Source organism: Nelumbo nucifera, chromosome 7 (genome assembly GCF_055504915.1).
Source record: "Nelumbo nucifera cultivar China Antique chromosome 7, China Antique-T2T, whole genome shotgun sequence".
NCBI lineage: Eukaryota > Viridiplantae > Streptophyta > Magnoliopsida > Proteales > Nelumbonaceae > Nelumbo > Nelumbo nucifera.
Window position 1 is genome coordinate 12,641,967 of NC_142655.1, and position 27,019 is coordinate 12,668,985.

The following is a 27,019-nucleotide window of genomic DNA, read 5'->3' on the forward strand; positions in this document are numbered from 1 at the left end:
TTGGAAGGAGTATAAATACAAATATGTAGTGTGTAAAACCTTGTATTTTGTATGTATTTATACTGTACGTATTTGTATTTCTACTCCTTCCAAACTGATCCTAAAAAGAAAGAAAATGATCTTTCTTCACGGTTTAAAATTTCAACACGATAGATACACCTTTTTTTGCGAATTGAATTATATTGGCACGTCACTCGTACCTGATTTTTAAGGCTGTTGGGGTCAACTGAAAATCCATTTTAAGGGGTAAGCATGCCTTAGACGAACCCCATGAACAGAAGAACAGGTTTCGGGAAAAAAGTGGGGTTCAAAATTGATATGCCTTTTCCGTGGTATCGTGATTTATTGATACTTTGAACCTTGCTTTTTCATTAAAGTATGTTTTCAATGTGGTTAAGGCTTAAAAGTTGTCAAAAAAAATGTGGTAAAGCTCAACAGAAAAGGCATGGGATGTTGAGTTAGGCCATTGGAGTTTCATTTTAGTTAGACGGTGGAGCGTGGAGAGTGTTATGGTGCCAACTGCCAATCGACTTCAAGTAGATAGGATTAAAGCTGAGTTTATCTAAGGTACTCCGGTCAGTCGGTGGCAATCAATTTTGGTGACTTTGCCTTTGAAGGAGAATGTAGGCAATCCTTTTCAGGCCTATCCCCATCAAATTTGAATAAAAGGTGCCAATACAATGGTTGATGCTGGACCATATCTTTCTTGTAAGAAGGGTTTCGTAGGACAGCAAGTGGAAGAATGTCTCGAGTATGGGGCCCTCACATGTTGGATACGCACCAAGAATCAAAGTGATAAGCACCTGATCTGGTTTCCTTTCTGTTCAAATGGTTGAATAACCTTTATCTACCAACCATATATTTGCCGATGGAGGCATCGGGTGCAGGATCAAGCCAAATGTTTGCCATAAAGGCATAGTTACTGAAATTTGTCCCAGTTAATCTGATATTCTCCATGGTGGAACTGTGGAACTCCTTGAACGGTGGTTCATACTTCATACTTCACAGTGAGCACGTCAAGTTATACGGTGGTTCATGCCAAGTTATAGGTCTTGTATTCCCAACTCAACATAATACCAGCTACCTGGGCCTGGGGTACCCAGAAGCTAATTACATCCTGCATTTAATCTAAAGATTTTCCAATAGCCTCTAAAAGTACAAACTTCGGATAAATGATAGAATAATATCTCACGCTATTGATTTAGCAAATCTTAACAATCCGATTGACATAAACGGGGAAAGGAAATTACACTGTGAACTATGAACTATAAAATTCCTCAACCGGGGTTACCAAAATTACACTTAACTATGAACTATAAAATGTCATTGCCGTCTCGGACCCAACTTGGTAATCAGCATTGCTATGTGTAGATGGTTTAGTATGTATTCCATGTCTGCGTTTGACAAATTACAATTTTACAAAGACACTTGCATCTTTTGGGGTTGGCTGAGCCTCAAATGAGTTTCAGAACCTGATGGATAGACAGCTTTGTACTGTAAGGTAATGTCAGTTCTAGTTCACCAGCATATCATAAAACCGAGACAATTAATTAAGGTAATGGTATCTGTACAAAAAAAGATGCTGCTAATTACAACACGGTTTTGCACGAATTGAAGGGGGCAACTACATTCCTTTTGTATGTATATCATGTAATCATGGTGGGTGTAAAAAAAATATTACACACTGTTCAAAATATTCTTACTGTTTCAGTGCATTCAACCTGCACAATAGATTAGTAGCTAACTTGAAGGAAAGAGAGAAACAATTTCATTCACAAGAATTCACACTTCTACCACTTTAGGGGGCCAGCAGCACATTCAAAGATGGATTTGCCATTTTACTCCAGTCCCTGCAGATAGAAAAAGACGTGATTGCATGAGGTCCAACTGGATCCTGTCATGCAACTGAGTAAACAGAATATAAGCTAGAATAACAATATGCGTTGAGATAACGAACTTAGTGAGTTAGTCTACATCTAAGCATTTCTCAAGGTTCAAAAGAATTTACTATGAAAATAATGATGGGCAATCAAATCAGTGAGATCTGAATGATTTTCTTTTAAAGCTTAACCTGAAATGAAGCTCAATCGGTTGCATGTTGCTGGAAGAGGTAGTATGCACAAGGATGATGATGAACCTTCCATTGCTTATTCTACCAACAAGGCTGAAGATAGAACCATCCATCTTGCCGACCTGGTTTCCTATGAAACCAGATGCAAAATCATGGCTATAGGAGGCATGCAGCACTAAGATTTGATTTTGAATGAATTAATGCTTTGTTATAGCACTAGAAAATTCTCTAGTTGAGCTTTCCAGTGGTCCATCCAACCAATCATGTAATACAACGACGGTCTTTATATTCTGTGGTGATGCTGAAAATTGCCATCATAGAACTGGGGCTTTCAATATACAATTGCTTTGCCTTAATAATTAACAAGAAGAACAAATGTTTGAGAAGCATGTTGTTGATCTACATAAATCAAAATGACACCACATCCACAAAGTAGCACAAGTATGTACAATTTTTAATAACTAAACCTTACTAAGTAGCGTAGAACTGGGGCTTTTAATTGGAAGCCCCAGTGCCATCATACAACTGGGCCTTTCAATATGTACAAGTTTTTAATAACTAAACCTCATTACAAGTAGAAAAAGTAGCAATAGCCTTTCAAGACTCTTACATAATGATCTTAGACAAACTCAACTACTTAAATTTCTATTCAAACTATTTAACAAGGTATTTGGGGAATGATGGTGCACACTCTAATAATACTTCTCAACAAGGATAGGTGTTGAGTTCTTCATGGGCAAACCTAAAAATGTGTGATCACAATAGTCACCATTTTTTATGCTAATAACATACCACAAAGGTATTCATCAAAAAAAAAAAAAAATACCACAAAGGTCATGCAGATATTTCAACCTTCTCGTGTAAACTTGGAGAGATAACAGGATCACTTCATCCTATGGACCATGCAAAGGCCAGGAGAATTTCTCCTTCAAAAACATGGCAAGGGCTCCATGTGTCATCTTATATCCTTTAATGATAAATCAAATCTTAGTTTCCTAGCTCACAAAAAACCCAGCACAAAGGCTTTCAAAAAGTTACAATGGTGTGGGTCCCATTTTTTTAGACAAAGTGGGTTGTTTAATTAGAAATCAAATCTAATTTAGTCTCCCATGTCAAATAAAAACCCAGCTTTAATGCTTCAAGACTTACTGCATGGATAGTGGGTCCTAAATAAATACATATGGTTTCCCTGTACTCACCATATATCATTAACCTTTTTTTTGCCATTAACGAATTCATGAATTCAACCAGAAGTACTCAAATGAGGGAAACGATAAAGACACATTTGGAAGCCCCATAGTTGACAATAACTTTTGACTTAAACATCAGTTCTCTCCATTTGGCCTGTCAGTGCCTTGACATAGAAGTGTCTTGGTCAGTTTGGAGACTATGGTTTCAAAACTAAAAAAATGTTACCTTAATCTCTGTGACATATACCAATCTGTTAGGTAAGAGTTGTCAATTGCAGACACTTGTTAGCCCGGTGAATATCATTTTATACAAGGTCCCATATGCTCCATCAATCTATTGAAGGGAAACTCAAACTTCAGAAGAATGAAATTCTACTCATTTCAAACAACCCCATTTTGGATTGTCACTATAGCCAAGTAAAAACTTCAATGAATGCATGCCTCATCCAAGCCTACCATTTTAACCATTGTTTGCATCCATCTTCGTGTTGATCAAATAGAGATTTTTCACTTAAATTACATTTTTTAACACTGAACTGAGCTATGAATTTTTACTCCTCTTCAGTGCAGTCCTATTATATAGAAACAAATGAAGATATGCATGGATTAAACATTAAGTATCAATTATCTAAATTCTAAAAAGCATAATCCTTGTCATGGAAAAAAAAGCATAATCCTTGCATTACTTAGTCACATTAACCATATCATTAATAGACAAAACCTCAATATCACAGATCAATAGGAATCATCAGCATCATCAGCCTTGTTCCAACTATATGAGTTGGCTACACGAATGTTGTTCCACCATTCCACTCTGTTCAGTGACATTCCTTGGACTCAAAGCACTGTAATAAACACTCATATCTACTAAGCTTCCCATATATCAAGGCATTATTGCACAAAATTAGTGGGTATAGATCCATCTAAACTAAAGACCAAAATCTTCTGCCATGGATCTTTTATGTTGTGCTTGTTTGAAAGAAAAAGTAGGGAAACCTATACCAGGCTTGTATATGTTTCCCCAGAGAGTGATAGAGAAATAGAGAGATAGATAGTCAGGGAGCAGATTTTAACCCTTGTAAATGTATTTGGCTACATTACAAAAAATCCTTGGTTGTATTAACAGCTAACATGAATAGTTATACTTATCAGCCTCGGTGAAGCATTGGAGTGGTACATAAATCACCTCCAAGGTAAAAATTTTATGCATCTTTCCATTTTGAAAGGAATAAAAGGAAAATAGAAAAACGTTTACCTTATGATATACAAAGGGAGGTGTTTGCTCATCCCTATTATGGGACAGAACTTTAACTGATATTTTGAAAAAAAAAAAAAAAAAAGCCTTGAGGCCCACTCTCAGTAAGCTTTCTACACAAAGAATTGAAAATCATCTTCTTATTTAGATCAGACATTTGTAGCATTGACTATGTGATAATAGTTTAATGTATTATTTATGTGGTGTTCCCAACAATGATTTAAAAATAGACATGCCAAAATAAGAAAACAAGGATTTGAAGTTAAGACAACGTTACAAGGTAGAAGTTTCACATAAAACAGAAAATAACAACTACAACATGACCAAATATCAAGGAAAAACAAGCAATTTTCAACAAACACAATTGATAATGTTATGTGACATTTCTTTCAACAGGATAAGGAAAATCATATTGTCTTGGACTGAAAATGGCTCATCTTTACTTTAAGGTTTAAGAATTAGTAGTGGCAAATGGATTTAGTAGGTTACTTGTCCACACAAGTGGCTAACCTAACAAGTATGCAAAAGAAAGCCCTCTAGGGCACAGTTTAATTAACATTTTGAAATCTCAGTATCTAGCATTAGCAGGGGAAGATTGCAGGTGGTATAGAGTTGGCCTTGATTGTCCATATCACCACCTGGATGAAAGAAATAATAAAAACAACATACCTAGAAGGCTAGAACATCCATCTAGGAAACCTTTTCCTTTTATTATTAATATTGAATATTACAAATATATTACACAAAAAGTTCAATTCAAAAGAAGATAAAAAATGCTAACAAAAGAATGCAAGATTCCTTTCCTTCCTTTCATTGTACGGAAAAATCGGAAACCAATTATAGCTTAGACCTAGAGAAAGGTAAAAACTGATTCATAAAACTGAATCCAAAAAATGAGAGAGGAAGAAGAAAAGTAAGGGGTGGGGGTGAAACAATAAATTACTCCTTAAAAGCAATACAATCCACCAATCTAATGTGATTTAAAGTTTGTCATTTTCACCAGAAACATAAGAAATATCAAGTTATCAAAGAATTGGAAAAGAAAGCAAATTCAGAAGATGCAACCAAAGTTTACAAATATATTTTCTTTTTTTGATCAATAACAAATTCATTAACTCATCATTAAAATAATTACAAAGAGGAAGACAAACACTCTTATCTTCCAAATACAACTTAAGCCTTCAAAAGAAAAGAAAAGGAAAGGAAGAAACAATAAAGTTACAATTTAGCCCAAAACATTGAGTCCCTTTCTACCCCTTGTTTAGCTAATCCATCAGCTAAAGAATTAGTTGATCTTTTAACCCAATTCATCTTCACTTCCATCTCCCGCACCAACCACTTAAATTTTCTCCTCTCATTGTTGTAATTCCATAAGCCATTGTTATCTTTATTCAGCCACCCTATCACCACCTCTGAGTCCCCTTCAATTATAAGCTTTCTGATATTCATCTCCTTAGCTTTCTGGATTCCTTCCATAACTACAGAGATCTCAACTCTAAGAGAGTCACCCACTCCAGTTGGGCCTAAGAACAAGGCAAAAATGACCTCATTCTCATCCCTAAAGACACACCCAATCCCTGACTATCTGGGATTCCCCCTATTACTCCCATCAAAGTTTAATTTTATGAATCCAGCAGGTGGTGGGGTCCAAGGCACACTCATTACTGATCTGGTCTGTGTACAGTTTGCAATCTCATCCCACTTCCTCAACATGTCATCCACTGTGTAATCTGTAAATAGCTCTAAGGATTTCAGCCATTGGACAACCCTAATATGGATTATAGCCCTCAGTTCTTCAGCCCTTCTCTCCACTTCTGAGAAGATCCTGGAATTTCTTTCTTCCCATAATGACCAACATACTGCAGACCTCAATCCCCTCCACATAGTCCTTCCCCTTTTCATACGCCACCTGAAAAAAGAAGGGGAGAAAAGACACTGCATGTCTGATGGAGGGTCCCAGCTACACCCAAAAAGAGAAGGCCCACTCCCAAATAGACTTTGCAAATTGGCAAGACACCAGTAAGTGGAAACTAGTCTCCCCCTCCGCTTTGCAAAGAACACACCAATGAGGTGACAAGCAAGTATTGTGTCTCTTCTTTTGGAGCAGATCACCAGTGTTTATTCTTTCCAGAAAGGCTTCCCAACAAAAACTACCAACCCTGGGAGGAGTTGGTCTGCACCAAACCTCATTAACAGGGAAAGGGGGGGTAACAGGACTGGTGGATTGGCTTAAGACTTTAAGGAAGGAAGCACAAGAAAAAGAGCCACTGGGGGTAGGGGTCCAAATTCTAGAGTTCTCCTTAGTGGGGTCTAAGAAGACATTATCAAGAAGTTCAAGGAGACTCGAAATACTCTCAAGGTCTGAGTCCCTCACCGCCCTTCTCAGACCCAGGTTCCACCCCAGCCCAAAAATAGAAGAGGAAGGGGTGATGAAAGAATATACTGGCTCATTTTTAAAATCAGATAGAGCATACAATGAAGGAAACTGGTCTTTTAAGGGAGCAATCCCCACCCAAGTTTGTTCCCAAAACTTTATGGAGTTACCTGAATTCAAATCATACCCGATAAAAGGGGTGAAAACTACCAAAGTTTACAAATATAATGACGACCTAATGACATATCACTTAACTAACCCTTCTACCGAGTCACAAATTATTGCCACAATGCCACATCCATCAGTCTTCTATGTAGACAAAACCATATTGTCCACAGAATGTTAGAAACCAAAGCAAATTCCCTATTTCTTCCTGTAACTGCTCAAATAAGAAAGAAAATCTCCTTAGGAAAGACCCTCAAGTTTGAACTGCACATCCACCCTTATCATCCACACAAAATATAGCAGGTAATAGGAAGCACCAAACACAAACAGGCATTGCTTCAGAAAAATATATACCAAGAAATACGAAACACTTCTTCAGGTTGGCAAAGCAAGTGTCTTTTCCCTCCTAAAGTAGGGCAATTCAAAGACTAGGAAAAGTAAGAGCTAATCAAAAGAATCCCCTATAGCAAAATAATTGGCATTACTCTGTAAAGTTGAACTCAATCAAATTAGTCGAAGAATAAAAGAAGAATCAAGCAGAATACAGAAGGAATGATGGAAGAAGACAACATAGAACATGACCAAAAAAATTCTACCAAATTGGTCATCAAACAAATTAAAAGAAACAATTCAATAAACAAACTGTACTAGGAAAGCAAACAGGAAGCAACTTCGGTCAAAACCAAAAGGGTATCCAGTCACTGACAAACCTGAACAAATTAATGAAAACACAGGTTCATCACCCAACATTGAAAGGGCTGACATCACCGCTTCTGAGAGCACTCGCAATCTCATCAGCGACCATCAAGCACGAGGAGACCCAGCTACACAAAGCCACCCACACCATCTTGGCCAACCAGAGAGACATGCTCCACGGCATTGCCATGGTTCTTCCCCCAAATCTGCAACAGTTCTCCCTCAGATTGAAAAAAGCATCAAACCCCAATTTCCCTCTACACAATGAAAGCCCATTCGAGCAGCAACAAATATAAAATTAATCAGATCAAGAACTGAGGAGGGTAGTGGGTATCGAACTGCATGCATTAAAAAAAAAAAAACAAAGGGTCAAAACGAAAAAAACATATATTTCGTAAGAAGAATGATTGAGGTCGAACTAGAATTTGGAGGTTGGAGGCTTGGAGCAGTGGATTTTGGCTAAAAAGAAAGAATAATAGCTCTTGTATCTCTCACTTTCTTAACTATTGTACAGAATTCCTTTGCTGACACTTTCAGCTCTTGGATGGGTCGTTAATTCCAGGTGTCAACGAAACACAAAAGAACAGGAATTGTCGGCACGAACTTCGATGCTTCAAGTAACGGCGGCTTTCAAAAGGTACAGTTGACTTTTGTTCCTCTTCTGGTAATTCTGAATTCTGATCCCACCTCCATATGCTTGACACTTTAACAGGAGAGTTGGCAAATAGGCCAGTCTAACCCTAAAGATAAAATCTAGAAGATTCAATTGAAGGACCAATTCCACAGGTTTTCAATTCCACGCTTTTTACGGATTTGAAATTATTGCAAAGGTTAGTAGGTAGTAATTATATATGTCTAGATTGAAAATTTAGTTGGAAAAGGGGTCTTTACTTTAGGGAAAATTCTCAATTAATATCTGTATTTTGGGCCTAATGTCACTTTGGACCCTGAACTTTAAAATGTGACAATTTAGTATTTGAAAACATTGACAAAAAATTAACAGTCTTAAATCCTTGCCTCTTTTATTCAAAAAAGTTGGGGTCATATTTGAGTGAGCATTCTGGTGATCCTAACTTTATTGAATAGAAGAGACAAGGATTTGAGATTGTTAGATTTTTGTTAATATTTAGATGGTTGATAAAGAAAATTAGATGACACTCGAAGGGCATTTGCATCTTTTTCAAATGCCACTTAGCGGCTAGTTAATAACTACTTAACAACAAGTACTATATTGTCACAATTTGAAAGTTTGGGTATTGAATTATCGCATTTTAAAGTTTGGGGGCCAAAGTGACACTAGGCCCAAAATACAAGGTACTAATTGAGAGTTTTCACTTTAATTTAGTAATACTCTATTACCTTATACAAACATTAAAATAAAATAGTTAGTTAAATATTGATTTCTCCAAGGCAATTTTTTATATGAAGGGAATACGAGAGTTTACAGCATTACAAGAATTAAAAGCATAAGTTAATCCTAACTTTGCTGCAGCGTGGGCAGCACCATTCTTCTTCCTTGAGCACCAGGCAAACCTATAGCTTCTCTTCTCAGCCAAGGCTTTAATATCATAAAAGCAAAAAAAAAAAAGATCTAAAGAAGGGTCGGCACGCCACTCATCAAAAACTTTTATCAAGCTGAAATTGTCTGATTCAAAAACAACATTTGAAATTTCCATCTTATCAGCAAACTAGACAGCTTCCCATAAGTGGTGACACTACTTTCAAAGTATCGTAGCTGGCACCCAAGCACACACCCCAATGATCTCACAAACTTTATTGGAGTTCACAAAATCTGCATCACGATTCAACTTCATGCTTCCAAGGTCAGGGGTTTCCACAAAAAAAAAAAAAAGAAAAGAAAAGAAAAGAAAAGAAAAGAAAGAAAAAACATTATCCATCTTCTTAGAGTTGGAAGAATCTTTAATTTTTTCTGCCAATGAAGAGATCTCTCCATTATTGACCTGCGAATGTTAAAAATCACAATAAAAGGGTTTACATCCTCTTTCTCAAAGTAAAACTTATTTCTATCTTTCCAAATTTCCCACAAACAACTTACTAACCTAAGTTTCCACCCCCAAGAAAGGATAAAATGCTTCTAAACCAATCCTTAAAGGAAGAGAAGCCTCTTGCAAATTCCGGGTTTATACCTAACCCAGAGCCAATCCAAATGCATCTTGCTTTTTCACAAAGTACTAATGCATGCAGTAAGGTTTCAAGCTCCTTTTCACATCTTTCACAATCGTCATCATCAGCCAAACCCCTATAAAAAGATTATTTTTAATTGCTACACCACCAATGCAACAGCTTCAAAGAAAATGCTTTAGTTTAGGTTCTAAAGGCAGGCCCCAGATCAAGTTCCACATTCTTCTTTCATCATTATGGGCATTCACACTTGGTGGATCATTTTCTTGGATGCATTTCGCTAAAAAATAAGTTGGCCTAACCGAGAATTTGCTATTTTTACTTCCTATACAAACTAATTTACCAGTTTAAGGGTTAGCCAAGAGATCTAAGTCCAAAATCTTCTAAGCTATAGGTTGCATAAACAAGGAATTGATTATGGAAACATCCCAATATTTGTTATTTTGGTCGATTAAGTCAACCATCCTCAAGCTTTGAGAGTACTCAATTCTAGGCCCCATTTACTTGCAGCCTTGGATCCCCGGAATCCATGGATCATCCCATAGATTCACATCAATTCCCCTACCAATCTTCCAATAGATACCTCTTTCAATAACTGCTCTTCTAGCCAGGATACTTCTCCAACCCCAAGAAGGTTTGTTTTCATGGTAGCTTGGAGAAAGTGAGAATTCAGGTAGTACTTTGCTTTTAGGAGCCTAGCCCATAGACTGGATGAGTTAGAGCATAGCCTCCAAGACAACTTAGCTAGCAAGGCCAAGTTGAAAGCATGAGGGTCTATAAAACCCAAGCCTCCATTGGATTTATTTTTACTTATTTGGTCCCAACTAACCCACCTTACTTTTTTCCTATCCTCACTATATCCTCACCAAAAGGCTTTTTTACTTTTAGTCATGGAGTTGCAAACTTCCTTAGGGATTAAAAAACAAGACATGCAGTAAGCTGGAGTTGCTATAAGGACAAATTTGATAAGCACCTCCTTACCTGTTTGTGATAATAGAGAACCCCTACAATTCTTAGCTCTATTAGAAACCCTCTCAGCTAAACGATTGAAAGCTTGAGATTTCTTCCTTCCAAAATAAAGGTGAGCACCAAGGTAAATGGAGGGGTTTTCCACTTTTTTAACATGCAAGCAATTACAAAGAGCAGATTTTTTTTTTTAAATTTTGGGTCCAGGTTCTTACTAAAAAACACCTCAGATTTTTGGTAGTTCACCTATTGACCTGAAGCTCTTTTATACAGCGAGATGGCTTCCAGCATTAAACCTACCTCTCTAAGGTCAGGTTTAGAGAACAAATAGTTGTCATCTACAAAAAAAAAAAAAAAAGATGAGAAACAGGTGTAGATCCTCTACAAATTTTAATTCTTGAAATTTATTTCTTAGCCACTTTTTTATTCAAGATAGCTGAAAAGACATTAGAACACAATAGAAAGAGGTAGGGTGAAAGGGGGTCACCTTGCCTCAGACCCCTCTGAGGGATGATTTTTCTGGAGAGGGAGCCATTCACCAAAATTTGATAAGAGACCGTTGATACACAAGTCATGACCTAAGAGACCCATTTATCCCCCACAACCCAGCTTTTCTAGGGTTACTTTCAAAAAATTTCATTCCACCCTATCATAAGCTTTGCTCATGTCTAATTTGATTGTCATGTAACCACTTTCTGCTTTGGTGTTAGACATGAAGTGCAATAACTCATGGGCTATCAAAATATTGTCGAAGATGGCTCTATCTGGGAGGAAGGCACTCTGGTTTTTTGAAATTAACTTTTCCAAAATTGGTTTCAGACGATTAGCCAAGATTTCTTCTATTATTTTATAAGCTGTGTTACACAGGCTATTTGGCCTAAACTGGGAAGCTTCTTCAAGGTTCTTTACCTTTGGAATTAGAGCAATAAAAGTATAATTCAAAGTCCTGTTAAGGCTCCCTTCATTAAAAAATAAAGACACTTCTCTCACCACATCCTCTTTAGTGGCATCCCCGAATTTCTAAAAAACAAATTGGGGAAGCCATCAAGGCCTAGAGCTTTTCTGAGTGCCATTTGAAAAAGAGCATCCTTTATCTCCTCCTCCGTAACCTGTCTTTGCAGCTCTTCATTATTCTCCTTGGTTATTTAACTCTCAATTCCTTTCAAGGCCAAGGGAATATCGTAGGGGGAAGAGGTGGAAAAGATATTATTAAAATGATTAACCAGAATGCCTTTAATTTTTTCTTGCCCTTCCATTTATTCTCCATTCCCATTTTTTTTATTTCAGAATCTTATTTTTTTCTCTTCTTCTAATGGTAGAGTTATGAAAAAAAAATTGTATTTATGTCCCCATATCTTAACCAATTTACCCTAGATTTCTGAACCCACATAATTTCTTCTCTCTTAAACTAGCTATCTAACTCCACCTCAATCTCTTCCACTTTTTTCTAGTTATAGCTTGGCCCTTCTTTTTTCATTTATGTTTCTAGCTCAAGTTTTAGCCTCTCAATCCACTCTTGGACTTTACCGAAGTCCTCTCCGTTCCATTTTTTTAAAGCTCTTTTTAGCCTTTCAAACTTTTCTGAAATGGATAACGAAGATGAATTAGAATGCTCATTCCAAGATTTCTTTATTAAGTCAGCATAAATGGTGTGTGAGAGCCACATTTCTTTGAACCTGAAGGGCTTCCTTAGTTTGAAAGTTATAGGGTTTGTGTCAAGACAAGTAGGCAAGTGGTCTGACCCATGAGAGGGGATGATTGAAACATTTGCATCAAGGAACATAGTTTTCCACTCTAAATTACCTAGACCTCTATCTAATTTAACCCTAATATGATTTAGATGGTCTCTTTTGTTGGTCCAAGTATATTTAGGTTTAGAGCTAGGAATCGCTTTCAACCTCCCACCCCCTCAGAAATCCCCTATTTTTCCTTATGTGCCCAGTTTTTACCTCTTTGTCCCCCACTTTATCCTTCAAGTTAAAAGTCATATTAAAACCTCCAACACAACACCAAGCCCCAACAGAAAAAGTGGCTAGCTGATTTAGCTTCTCCACAAAGAGTTTTCTTATATTCATCTCAAGTTCCCCGTAAACAAAGGTACACCACCAGCAATTATCCCTGTTTGCAGTCTCTATTTTTGTATGGATTAAGTTTTTGTCTATTGTCAACACTTTAAGATTCAAGTCTTTCTCCCAGAACAAGGCTAAACCTCTTGATAAACCTACTGCATTTACCCCCTAGCAGTTCCAATTCCAAAACTCCCTAAATTTCCTCTTATAGTTAATTAGGATGCTTTTTGTCTCACTAAAGAATACCACATCTGCTTTTAATTTTCTTAAGGCCTCTTTAGCTACACGAACTGTCAAGGGGGAGCCCAACCCTTGACAGTTCCAACAAAAGGCCTTAATTTCCATAAAGGGAGTTGTATAGGGACAACTCCAGCAAACTCTTCCTGTTGAATGCAAGACATCATAGAGTCATACTTTAAAGTCGAGGACACTCCCCAAAACCTCCCTCTGTAAAACCTGAGACTACTACAACATCTATCTTTCTCAAAACCAAAGCTGGGCTACATCTTTGCTTTCCTTTTACAATTGAACATTCCCATTCCTTTGAGATGAATATACTTCCATATTTTTTTTTTGACCCTAGAAACTTATTTGGTAACAAATAACTGACTATCATCATAAGTTTTGCCTTTAAAATAAGAATCACACTAAATGCTATTTAGTTATTATATTTGCTATTAGAGTCATACTTTAAAATCGAGGACACTCCCCAAAACCTCTCTCTGTAAAACCTGAGACTATTACAACATCTATCTTTCTTAAAACCAAAGATGGGCTACGTCTTTGCTTTCCTTTTACAATTGAACATTCCCATTCTTTTGAGATGAATATACTTCCATATTTTTTTTACCCTAGAAACTTATTTGGTAACAAATAACTGACTATCATCATAAGTTTTGCCTTTAAAATAAGAATCACACTAAATACTATTTAGTTATTATATTTGCTATTAGAGTCATACTTTAAAGTTGAGGACACGCCCCAAAACCTCTCTCTTTAAAACCTGAGACTACTACAACATCTATCTTTCTCAAAACCAAAGCTGGGCTACATCTTTGCTTTCCTTTTACAATTGAACATTCCCATTTCTTTGAGATGAATATACTTCCATATTTTTTTTACCCTAGAAACTTATTTGGTAACAAATAACTGACTATCATCATAAGTTTTGCCTTTAAAATAAGAATCACACTAAATGCTATTTAGTTATTATATTTGCTATTAGAGTCATACTTTAAAGTCTAGGACACTCCCCAAAACCTCCCTCTGTAAAACCTGAGACTACTACAACATCTATCTTTCTCAAAACCAAAGCTGGGCTAAATCTTTGCTTTCTTTTTACAGTTGAACATTCCCATTCCTTTGAGATGAATATACTTCCATATTCTTTTTGACCCTAGAAACTTATTTGGTAACAAATAATTGACTATCATCATAAGTTTTGCCTTTAAAATAAGAATCACACTAAATGCTATTTAGTTATTATATTTGCTAATATTGTTCATATGTTCTGCTTTATATGTTTTATATTCCAATTGCATGATCACTTAGAGGACACTTTGCAAAACCCCCCAAAAGAAAAAGAAAAAAAATGTTCTTGAATTATGCTTTTATTTTGAAAGAAAAAATAAATGGGTTTTGTTTCAAATAAAATCATGTTTTAAAACCATATAAAAATCTCAGTACAGATATTATGTGAGCTATGGAACATTACATAACAAGATGAAAGTGTGTTCTTTAAAACAAGAATCCAAGAACACGTTTTTGGTGGCTTTGGAAACAAAAAAAGAATATATATATATATATATATATATATATATATATATATATATATATATATATATATATATATACACAATCAAGAATTGTTTTAAGACTTTTAATGGTGACTAATTGTTTTAGACTTTTTGAATCTCCTAACTAATCAGGGAAGTTCCCATAAGCTAGGTTATGTAATTGATGGGGACTATAATATTTGTTCTATAGCTGAAAAGACAAACATTTCTTCCCTCCAAAAGAATAAAGTCATGCTCTTAATTACTAGCATCCAGCATCTATTTGAAGTCTTCTCTTCTTGGAGTTCCTTATCCTCTTAAACCTTTGAATTAGCTCATTCGGTTCATGTCTTAAATTGGGTTTTCAACACAAAATTTATCGGAAAAAAGAGGAACAACTAGGGTTTTCACCTTGGGAAAATTAAATGGAAGCTTTGAAACCTATAATTAATTCAATCATTCTAACTTCTAACATGCATCCACTACAAGTTGATGATAAAGTAATGAAGCAAAAGAAGAATAATGGAAGTTAAACCATATGGAGCAAAAAGGAGAAAGACCATGCAAAAAAAAAAAAAAAAAAAAATTATTGGAATTTTGTACAAAGAATTGCCAAATTGAATTGGGTATTTTCTTTTCTTTATTTTTCCAATTAATTAATGGTCATCATCATCTAAGCCTTGTCCCAATTGAATGGATGGGCTACATGAATTCTGTTTCACCATTCTGTTAATATTTAGTACCATATCCATTGTTAAGTTATGGGTGCTTAAATCATTGTTAAGTTTTGCTCATGTACAGTCCAACAAAGAAGGGAACAACTTCATAAGGGTATAAGGAAACGTATCGGATCATATTTTTACATGATTGTATAGTCTAATATGTATCTAAGCAATTTGGAAACTGCAATATATTTTGAAGGAATGAATGTATACAAATTACACTTAAAATGTACTTTTTGGTTTTCATAATTTCACATCTTTTATCAAAATTTGTGTACAAATGGAGAAAATAGGGAATTTTTCAATTTAATTAAGATAATTTCATATATTTTTCTTACAATTATTACTCTATAATGGTGGTTATATGTCAAATAAAAATGGGCTTGTATGCTGCTATAATGGACAACATAGAAGAAAGAAATTCAACTAATTTCTTTAATCACTTGTATTATTCTTTTCCTTCATATTTTTTAATCTCCCAATTACTTGATCTTGCGCCTTCCAGTTGGAGGGGTGACAAATGACCATCTTGACCAATAGGCTATCAGTTGTGGTCGAGATAAACACTAATAATGATGATGATACATGGCGTTTTTTTTTTTTTTTTCATAGAAGGATAATTACAATGATCTGCCCTTTCTTGGGGAAAAAATATATAAGAAAAAGCTGTACTAGATCTCTTCCATTATCACACATTCACACCTTTTCAAATCTGTGCTGTTGGTGGAAGCATACTGCGAAGAAAGAACATTTCCAGTGAAATAATATAGCAGTCGCCATACAAGAAAGCCTTTATGGACCTCCATGGCTAGAATGATTATTACTCCTCCCACATGCATTGGGTCCCATATTGATAGCACCTTGATACTACATTGGTCCACTAATGACATTTACTTTAATAATCATTACTTTGTGTACTATTATATGTCACTTTGTGTACTATGACATTGAATTAAATTGGACTCGATCAAATTTAATAGACATCTAAATATTGTAATAAATTAGATTGGAATTTTCAATAGTGCATTAATGGCCAGACTTGAATAATTCACATGAATTATTCTATTTCCTACAATGTTTACATCTTTGGAATTTGGGAGAGCAGGTGATTACTTCACAAAATCCCAAATATTTATGTTTATTCTATTTCAATATATATGTGTCATATTATTACTGATCAATATATATATATATATACTATTTATAAAAATACGAATATTAAAATGCCACATTTTTAACATTTTAATAAGAGAAGGAGTAATTGTAAGTATGTAATTTTGTTTTCTCATTTAATGCTTATTACAAAAAGAGACACAACTCCTTTCTTTTTGTTCATAATTGTAAAACAATTCAATGACAAAAATGTTATTTAGCATTCCCATTTAATGCTTGTTAGGGAAAATATACAAAAGTCCCTCTTTTGTTCGATACTTAGAAAACAAACCATGGTAATTGTTGAAACCTCCCATAAAGTTTTTATTGCCCAAACCTCCTTTGAAGTTTGATAATTGCAATCACCCCCCTAAACTTCTTGACATAGTTGCAAGTAGATCCCCTTTGTAAAATCCTTTAACAAGAGGTATGAAAATGTCCAAAATACCCATATAATTATTATTGAGGCTGGTTTATACATAAAAAACAACATAAATGTTATGAGCAACAAAAAAAAGAGAGTTTAAAGTTGCAATTTTACCTTTGAGCAATTGGTATGAAGGGCAAATTTGAAAACTACATCAATTCTGAAAAAAGAGATTAGAAGGGATTGGGGTAGTGATTGATATGAAGAAAAAATTCAGAAAATAAACATTTTGGTCAAAAGTAACTACATAGTTATTTTAAACATTTTTGTTCTTTTTGTTAGAAGATTCTAAGAGAGGGCCTACTTGCAATTGTGTCAAAAAGTTCATGGGAGGTGATTGCATTTACCAAACTTTAGGGGGGGTCAGCTATGGTAAAAAATTTTACAGGAGATTTTGGCAATTTATCCTTTCATTTATTTAAATTAAAAAAAAAAATAACTGAAAGTACATGTTATATTCTCAATAGCCAATGTTGGGCCACATTAACTACCATGAAGAGATTTACAACTTGCAAATAGATAAGTAATGGTTTTTTAAAAATCATTTTTAACCAATTTTCATTGGCTCAGTTCTTAATCATTAAGGTAGCAAATGATTTTCTCTTCTTTATTCCCACCATATGGTGGGCTAATTTTTCATTTTCGTTACTTTAAAGCCCACATCATTGGATGGCACGATATCTACAAGAGTAAGTGATATTTTTTATAGCAATTCATTGTAAAGTTTTCAACGGCTGAAGGAGCTAAAATTGAATTTATCATATAGAAGTTAATTCTTGCAAAGATAACGAAAATTCAAATAAAATTCTAACAAAGGTAACTGATAAAACTTATTAATTTTATTAATAAACCATAATAAATAAGAATAATAAGAATTTTACTAATGATAAATAAGAATAATAAGAATTTTATTCATTCTCTTGACCTTTGCAAGAATTTTATTTGGATATATCTTTATATTAATGAACCATAATATATGTGAAAATAAGAATAATTTTTATAGATGTAGAAATATAAAAAATTACAAAAAATTGGAATGTTTGTGTATATATATTATATATATATATATGTGTGTGTGTGTGTGTGTGTCTCATATAAGACAAAGCACCTTTGAGAATAAAAAACATAAAAAAATTGTTTTCATCAAAAGTTTTATAAAAATTAAGATAAAATAATTATAACCATTTTTTACTTGATGTTCAACCAAATAAGAAATTACTTAAAACACCTATATGGTTCTGATGAAGAGTTAGAAAAGTTATTTGAAACAGTTCTCACTACTCATCTTTGCTAGTAATGGATGCCCTCTCGGAAGTAGCTTGCTTGTTAGTGTAGCATGTGAGGAAGTGCTGTAATATTCAGTTCAGTGCAAGTGTATGCACCACCGCACGCATTCAAATTTCATCTCATAGATTCGAACAAACAGGGATGTTGCCAAAAAAACAGATTCAAACAAACAAGACTATGGCAGGAAAATGCAAATCATAATTTAACCCTTTAACACTAAAATGTTTTATATGGGTTATGAATTGACGAAAGAAATAAAATATTTGACAGCCATTGGCTTTGGATTGGCCTACTGCGAGTGTGGAATCCTGCCCCAGAAGATTCTCATAGGTGGTACACAAGCACATTGAATAAAACACTTCAAATAATGACTTACAAATTAAAATCATTCCAAAGTCTTCAGATCTGATCCAATTTCAAAATTCGAGTACTTTGTCAGTTGAAAATTCTCAATTATTTTACAAGTAAAAGGTTTTCTATTTCCTCACCAAATCACACATTGTGAAAGAGTTTCATTGTACAAAGAAAAAATAAATGATTTTGGACAATGATATCCTATGGAAAAATGAGTCACATTCATAATTTCCTTAGGTTGCGTTTGGAAACAATGCAAATAAGTGTGAATGCAAATATGTTGAGTGTAAGGACACCAGATTTTGGGTTTCCTCCTCTTCAGGTGTTTTCTCTTGTGCCTCATTTTTTGAAACTTTAATTCAGTCTTCTGATTCCATTGGGTTGTCTTTCCCGGTTAAAGAAATTTGGAGTAGATTCATTCCTCCTCGGATTGCTAGTTTTTGCTGGGAAACTTTTCTGAAAAGAATTAACACAAATGACCTACTTCAGAAAAAGAGACCCAACTCTTGTTTACTTCCTAATAGATGTACTCTCTGTAAAACTGATGGGGAAACTGGTTACCACCTTATGGTTACCTGTTCGATTGCTAAATCAGTTTGGGATGGGTCTTTTCCCTTTTTGGGTGCATTTGGATACCCCCTGGGAGTGTCCAAAGCTTGTTCTCTCCCTCCTTTTTCAGATGGCCGAAGAAGAGAGGGAAGACTATGTGGAGAAGCATCAGGGCTACAGTGTGTTGGACTCTATGGAAAGAAAGAAACTCACGAATATTTTCAGATAAGGAAAGGACCATTGGAAACTTATTAGATCTAATTCTGTTAAGGGTGGCACATTGGTTGAAAACCATGAAACTATTCTCATATTATTTTGTGGCTGATTTGGTGAGAAATTGGAAGGAAATAGCTTCCTCTGCCCTCTGTAAGAGGAGCTGTAGTCCTTTGTAGTCCCCTCTTCCTTCTGGGTTCATAAAACTAAATTTTGATGGCAGCTGTTTAAGGAACCCAGGGCCTTCTGGGATTGGGAGAGTATTCAAGAATGAGGTGGGGGATATTATTGCTATGTTTTTAGGCCCAATTGGGGAAGGAGACTCTCTTAGGGCTAAGATCCTCGCAGCCCTGGAAGGCATCGGAAGAGCAAGGGAGATGAACATTAGATGTTTAGTCCTTGAAGGTGACTCGGAGGTGGTGATTAGGTGGCTAAAAGGGGGAGTAGCAGCTTATGGAGTTATAACAATGAGAAGAATAAATTTAAATGGCTGAATAGGGATATGGTGGTTAATTACAATTGGGTGAAGAGGACTGCTAATTCCTTTGTTGATGAGTTAGCAAAACAAGGGGTGAATTTAAATGGCTGAATAGGGATATGGTGGTAAATTACAATTGGGTGAAGAGGACTGCTAATTCCTTTGTTGATGAGTTAGCAAAGCAAGGGGTGAATAGGGATTCGATTTTTTGGGCTAATCTTTTATTTTTTCCTTGTACTCTTTGATAGGGAGTTAAGTCTTTTTACCTCCCCTTTGTACCTAAGCTTCACATAGTTTCATATATTTAATAAAGTTTCTTGTTATTGATCAAAAAAAGAAAAATGAATCATATAAATTGCAAAGTTGGGTTAGTTTTACACTAACTTCTTACCAAACAGACTTTTAGCTATAATGGATGCAAACACGAATTCCAATAAAGCATAGGCCTTTTTTATCAAAAATCCCACTTGAATGCAAATTTACTTCTTTTTTATTGATGTACTTTTACATCTTATTATCAATGTAAATATGCATTGGAAAATATGTTTTCTGTCATTTGTCAATGCATAAATGTAATGTTGCCAAACACAGGAAAAAGTGAACCAGAATGCAAATTTACCCTAAACCGGGATTATGCAGCCTTAGTGTTTCCTTAACCTGAATTGTTGAGAAATGCATTGGTGTTATATATGTCCAGAAGACCAGCCTCTATCAGATAACGAGTTACAGAAAATTATAAGTAATGGCATTTTCCTACTAGTATTCACTTTGAAAATGTTCATTTTTCGCATCTATTTTATATGCAACCGAAAACTAGGTAAAAGTAGTTCTGTTTTTAAGGATATCATTTGTTTTCCTTGCGTGCAACAATAGTTAGAAGAGGCCAAAACCATGATTTTGTACTCTTAAGATAAGAATCCATCCAGATACAAAATCAAAGGGCAATCATCAAATGATAAAATGATATATAGCACAGCCTGCCTAGCCATGAACAAAAACATGGAAGCAGAAAATTGCATTATATAAGGCTCACTTCCATGAAGTATTCCTGATCCCGAAAAGAAAAATAAAGAAAAGAAAAGAAACAACCTTCCACGAAGAAAAGATCTACTCCACATCTTAGCCTCCATATATTTTTTGGTTAGAAGGCCTAGCTGCAACACCAATTCTCTAACTGATAATTTCCTCCAAAGAACATTTTACTAATTTGATACATTGGAATTCAGTAAGACTTCCCGCAATGTATCAAGCTTCCAGCTCCCAGGAAAAGACCAAAAATGGCTGCACTGCCTAGTGTGGTTTGGCCAATATACCTAATCTTCAAAAGCCCTGGGACCTGCATCATTCCAATAATAAACTTGAGATTGACAGTTAGATGTTGGAGTACACTACAATTTTTCAGTTAAACGAAACCCAAATTTGGGAAATGACTTTGCTTGTTGGATACATATAGATAAGTGTATTGTTGCATCGTTCATCAAAAAAAAAGTGTAGTGTTGCACGCAGTAAGGCCCTTTAGGTGACCAATGGAAATATCCAGGGAAAATAACTCAAGGAAACAAGTATTAGCACTTGTAGGTGAATTACTGTTTTTTTTTCTTTTGACAAATGATTGCTATTACTATTATTACCTTTTTCTCCCTCTTTTTATCCATAAGGCAGGGAACAGCAGGGGTGGGGTTTTGTACAGCTAAATCAGCTTTATGATCAGCACAATAGGTTTCAGATTTTCAGTCAGAAACATTCAATCTTGTGTATACAGTACAAGAAAACCTGCCTTTAAGGTGCAAGAAGATCCCAACATTTCAGGGAAAAAATGTAACCACTCCCAATTACCCATGTATTATGACCCCAGCATTAGGAGATTGCCAAGGAAAATGGAAATGATTGGATTATTTTCAACCATTTAATCTTGTAGAATCTGCAGCTCCAATATAACCAACTAGAGACTTTACCAGCTTGCTAGCTGACACCTTCTGTCTAAATCCTTTTCTGCAAAAACTTTATGATTTTTGTTTGAATCCTGCAATGTGATTCATGAATCTTACAATTTATATGATTCAAATCAATTTCATTAAAAATTAGTTCTCTACTTTGTAATTTCTTTGTTTCTATTTAGTTTTGTCAAGGAAGACTTGTTTATATATTCAATTTATGATTACAATTTTGAGAATGAATATTGACAAGGAAAGGCAAAGAACATCCACAGCTAAACTAAGAAATATTGAGTTAGATCACATCAATTGCAATGTGTATTAGGAACATAGGATCAGAATGTCAGAATCCCTACTCCAGATGCTTAAAATCTAAGATGGACCCTTGAAAAATTGACAACTGAAGGTTCTTGTTTCTTTTAGGGGGAACATACGAGTGACAGCTTACAGGATGGATGAATGCCATTCTCCATTGGTGATATGAAACAGAATCATTATTGTGATTTCTTTCTAGGGAAAACTACAAACCTTCATATACTTTGTCCATGCTTGTAGATATTTTCCGGTCTCTAAATTACTAAACCATTACCATACCTCCTAAGTATTTTGCAACATTATATTTGAAAATCCCTGGTTATACAGCAACTCTACTTAGCTTGCCTTCTGTGTTACATGGACACGGACACAGGAGTAGGAATCCAGCACATGTCAAAGAGTCTTACTTAGCATGATGAGAAAGAAAACATGGGCTTACAGAAACATCTACAAAAAAATTTGTACCATGAACCTAAAAGAAATGTTTACAATGTTGTCTGTGTTACTAAGTAACATTATATGGGAAAAATGGCATTCATCTTGGTGGTGTTTGGGATCGATGCTGTTTCCTGAGAGGCATTTTCTCAGAAAACAGTGCTGCATTAAGCATGCTGCTTTCTCAGGTTTTCTATTTGGCACCATTGCTGGAGCTGCCACATAGGTGTTTTTCAATGCCACATCAGCACACTATTGCTAGCAAAAGTAGAAAAACGGGAAAACACCAAAAAGGACGTTTTCTCAGACAATACCTTTCCCGATTTCCAAGGTGTGGTCTGACAAAACGTTTTCTGGAAAAAACGGCTAACCAAACAGCAAGCATTATCTCAGAAAATGGATTTCTTATGTGGCACCATTTTCTGAGGAAACAGCACTGATCCCAACACCAACCTTGTATTATTAACTGTTTATTTATGTCAAATAAACTAGGAGAGAAAGGAAATGTTAAATAAAAGCTTCCTTCAGGAATTCTTAGAGTGTCGGAATCCGACATGTGTCTGGCCTGGACACTTCATCAATGTGGGAATCCATGAAGAATTCAGATTCAGGCCTCACAGCTTTTCCCAGCCTTGCATTGGGAACATCTTTGTATTTGTATATTTTTATTCATGGAGACATTCCCAATGTACAGCTGCAAGGGCTGTGAAAACGGTGTGAGGACGGTTTTGTGAGGAATGAATCCAGTCTCATCCAGGAAACACTGCATGTCTTACACTGATGGTTCTAAGCCCAGATAAAAGGACTGTGTCAGGTTGACAACCAGCATAAAAAGGTTGTGTTGTTCCAATTGTTTTAAAGGAGGACAAGATTCAGGTAACTAACTCCAAATAGTTGGGATTAAGGCTAAATAAAGCTGAGTTATGCTTGAATTGATAGTGTCCTCAACCACCGGGGAACCTGGTTTTGCCTGACATCTATTTCTTGTGTCCGGTTCTGTGCATTATATATGCAGCAGAAGTAACACGGTGAAGTATTATCACAAAAAATAAAATAAAAGCTAAAAGCAAAAGCATTGTAGCAGACAAATATGGAGATGACACAAATAGAACCACAAATTTTGACTAATCTGATGCAGAAGAATAAGGATTCAAAGAGTTTACCTTGTATCGAATTGCTTCATAAGTCCCATAAACAGCACCTACACAGAAGCCCATAAAAAATATCCTTAAATACATACAATTCAAATAGAATTGCAACTGTCAGTCGAAGCTCTCGTGAGGCAAAACAACACCCAGAACTCTCAGAAGAAATCAATATGGAGGATTCTTAGTTCGAAATATTTGACAGAGCTATATTATCGTTAAAAAATAGATTTTTAATGGTCGGATAGGTTTACAAATTCGAGCTTTGAACTGATCAGGAAAACAAATCAAATAACAGACTCAACCAAAAACAGATCAGGAAAGCAGAAGTGTGAATCTGAGAATTAGAGTTTTAGGGTTTATGGAGGGAGGAGGGAAAGATAATTACCGACAGCGCCACCAACAGCACCGCCGACGACAACGCCCGTGGTGACCCGACGAAGGCAGCTATCGCTCGCCATACCTCCTGGTGCCGCTGCTGCTTTGTTTTCTTTCCTCTGCCTTGGTCCAACCCCAACCCAACCCTTCAAAGTGAAGACAAAACGGAGTAGTGAGTAGGACTGTAGGAGTTCAATTGCTTCTCTGAATCTCTGTTTGTTCTGTTTCAGTGGATTTTGTAGGCCGTTGAATTAGAATCCAATTATCCAACGGAGAATGAACCATGAACCAATAGAGCTAACTACATGCAAAGTTACCTGTATCTGAGTTGGCGGTAAGCCGGTAAATCTGAGCTCTAATTCTTTTTAGAAAAAAAAATACAACTCTTACTCTCTTAGCACAAATGAGTAAATTTGCTTTTCTGCTTTTCCAGAACCCTAAAATCTAAATGCAGTGAATAATCACTCCGACTCTCTTCGTTCTGAGTTTGCTTCTATTGTGAAAAATGCGCACAGATAATACAGCACCCCCAGATGGGCCTGCGGCCCAATGCTTGCCACATGCCCTAACGTTTAAAGAATAGGATCCCACCATTGAATGGGTCTCACCTCCCAACTAAAAGCATGGATTAACCATTTGATTTGGGTAGATTAATGAATTTTCAGTAAATGTTTGTCCTTGATTTGTTTATAAAATCAAGAAAAGTAATAATGAATATGTTTATTGACACTTAAGTGTCACTGGGTGCCATGGATTCTGATTTTATTTGAACCATTTGATTTGGGTAGATTAATAAATTTTCACTGAACGTTTGTACTTGATTTGTTTATAAAATCGAGAAAAGCAATAATGAATCTGTTTATTAACACTTAGGCGTCACTAGTGCCATTAGGCACCACATCAGTAAAACATTGAATAAACACCTATCCGTTGGGGGAAGCACTAAAATGAAGCTTCCCCAAACAATGGGCGTGCATATAAATCAATGCTTGCTTTTGTAAGTCTCTTTGTACATATTCATATATTGAGGGAAATATTGAAATGATACCTTTGTAGCAGCGTTTACTCAATAAACGCCCACGGCTTAACACCACCATGTCCCAAGCAATGCATATGGATGGATACTTAGAGAGAAAGTTTGGGCTTTTCTTTCCTTTTTTGGGTTGAGCATTCTTTGAGTATTTTAGTGTTGAATAATGATTTGCCCTGGGGACATAACTTGCCACGTGTCCTGTGTTCAAAGAATTAGATCCCAGTATTGAATGGGTTCCAACTAAAAGCAATGGTCATCACCAAAGATCTGTTTAGTGGGATGATTTCTTACGCATTTGGGCATCATTTCTAACTTGCTTTGGAGTTTTGATTTAGACTGACCCAACTCCCAAGCAACGCAATAGGTACTCGGAGAGGAGACCGGATCTGTTCCTCACACCTTGTGCCTCACTGGCGCCTCACATGCATATCCTATCATGCATTGGGAACATCTCCCATACTTATTAGTGAATATTCACAGAAAATGTTCCCATGGTGGATGTGCCTATGAGGCGCCCATTTGTGAGGAGCAGATCCCGTCACCTTGGAGAGGAAGTTGAGCTTTCTCTTAATAATATAGGCTCTACTGAACTTTGCACTAATGCATATGTATGGGAGTGCAAATGGGTTTGGTGAAAATTCGTGTTTATTTTTGTTTAAAGTGCTAATTGATTTTAATTGCCTTTTCCTTTTTGTATCTGAAAAAGATGGATTAACGGATTAGATGTTAGTAGGGAAACAAGGGTGGGGGATAGGGCAAGGTGCACATTAGGCCCACAATATCACAATGTGGTAAAAATTTTTGCATCAGTTTTCGGTATGCAAAATTTATCCCAACAATGAGTGCAAATGAAACAAGTGCAGATTTTTCATCAAAGTGAGGGTGCAAATTATTTATTGCAATCAAATGCATGAAAATCTGAACTAAAAGACAAATTTTACATCTGGTTTGGATTTACACAAACAAATAGAGCCACAAGTTTGCAAACTATTTGCATTTGAGCACTGAACAATGGGAGTATGGGATGGTGCAGTGCTTTGTTGGGTCTTGGGTGTGGTGGGCAGAGTCCAACATGTCTTGGAACTGCGTTGGACCTTTCTGTGGCTCCAAATCGACATGACTAAACCACTTCTACTGGTGATGTGTTCGAATCGTTTGTTTTGGTGTCTTAAAGAGGGTCTAACACAATTCTAGGAGATGATCTCAAAAGCTACTATTTTACTTGTCTTGTATTCGTTGGGTCATGTGCAGCCAAATGCAGTTAAATCAGTTAAGTTATTCCTTCTCAAATCTGTTCCCTTAAAGGTTATCTGGGTGCAGAGATGATGTTGCACACAATTACATCTTTTCTTTGATCTTCATCTTCTTCTTTACTTGGGGCTTTCCTTAGAAATTCTAAATCAAGATTTCCGCACTTGATAGATGTAGAGACTAGAGGGTGGAACTTGATGAAGAGATGGAGAGGAATATTAGAGAATCCACTGCTGAAGCTGTGGGAGCAAACTGAGGACCAAATCCATCATCATCTAAGCCTTGTTTCAACTCTATGGGGTCAGCTACATGAATACGCGAATCCTGTTTCACCATTTCGTTCTATTAAATGCTATATCCCTTGTTAAACTGAGAACCAACTGATTAGGTTACAATGGTGTCAGAAAACTACTAATTCTCCATTCCTTAATTTGTATTTGTCTGATCAGTTAGGTTTTGCTTCTAAGAAAGAGCATGACTAGAGATGACAAAGCAACTGCCTCAACTGACAAGATCATATGCGCCTTTCTCCAGATTTGGTCATGCCTTCAAAGTTAGCAGATAGCAGCAGACCCCATACCTTATGCACATTGAAAAGGAAAGAACTGGGGGAAGGTGCATTAAATAGTTTATCAATTTGGGT

The 27,019-nt window shown here is 35.8% G+C and overlaps 2 protein-coding genes across 4 annotated transcripts; both read right to left on the minus strand.

The window, feature by feature from the left end:
• Positions 1-1,527: 1,527 nt before the first annotated feature.
• LOC104611290 (uncharacterized) lies at positions 1,528-8,471 on the minus strand. Of its 3 annotated transcripts, none has more exons than XR_737608.3 (3): positions 7,766-8,471; positions 2,072-2,372; positions 1,528-1,850 (listed from the first exon to the last, which is right to left on the minus strand). XR_737608.3 is itself a non-coding variant. In XM_010278273.3 (3 exons), the coding sequence occupies exon 2, from the start codon at positions 7,939-7,941 to the stop codon at positions 7,795-7,797; it is 147 nt and encodes a 48-aa protein (XP_010276575.1). In that variant the 5' UTR covers positions 7,942-8,089; positions 8,247-8,465; the 3' UTR covers positions 1,528-1,850; positions 7,766-7,794. The 3 variants fall into 3 exon arrangements, 1 of the variants encoding a protein (XP_010276575.1); XR_737607.3 differs by having other exon boundaries at positions 2,072-2,422; positions 7,766-8,470; XM_010278273.3 differs by lacking the exon at positions 2,072-2,372 and having other exon boundaries at positions 7,766-8,089; positions 8,247-8,465.
• Positions 8,472-20,758: 12,287 nt separating this feature from the next.
• On the minus strand, positions 20,759-24,284 carry LOC104611292 (uncharacterized). Its single transcript, XM_010278275.3, has 3 exons — positions 24,103-24,284; positions 23,733-23,770; positions 20,759-21,221 (listed from the first exon to the last, which is right to left on the minus strand). Exons 1-3 carry the CDS (start codon positions 24,173-24,175, stop codon positions 21,108-21,110), a joined length of 225 nt encoding a protein of 74 aa, XP_010276577.1. The 5' UTR covers positions 24,176-24,284; the 3' UTR covers positions 20,759-21,107.
• Between the last annotated feature and the right edge of the window lie 2,735 nt (positions 24,285-27,019).

Bases quoted from the DNA above. Each gene is read 5' to 3' on its own strand.
- LOC104611290 (XM_010278273.3), bottom strand. From the start codon at position 7,941: ATGGCAATGCCGTGGAGCATGTCTCTCTGGTTGGCCAAGATGGTGTGG.
- LOC104611292 (XM_010278275.3), bottom strand. From the start codon at position 24,175: ATGGCGAGCGATAGCTGCCTTCGTCGGGTCACCACGGGCGTTGTCGTC. The intron at 23,771-24,102 runs GTAATTATCTTT...GCTTCTGTGTAG, and splicing joins TGCTGTTGGTGGCGCTGTCG to GTGCTGTTTATGGGACTTAT. The intron at 21,222-23,732 runs GTAAACTCTTTG...GGAATGATGCAG, and splicing joins ATGAAGCAATTCGATACAAG to GTCCCAGGGCTTTTGAAGAT.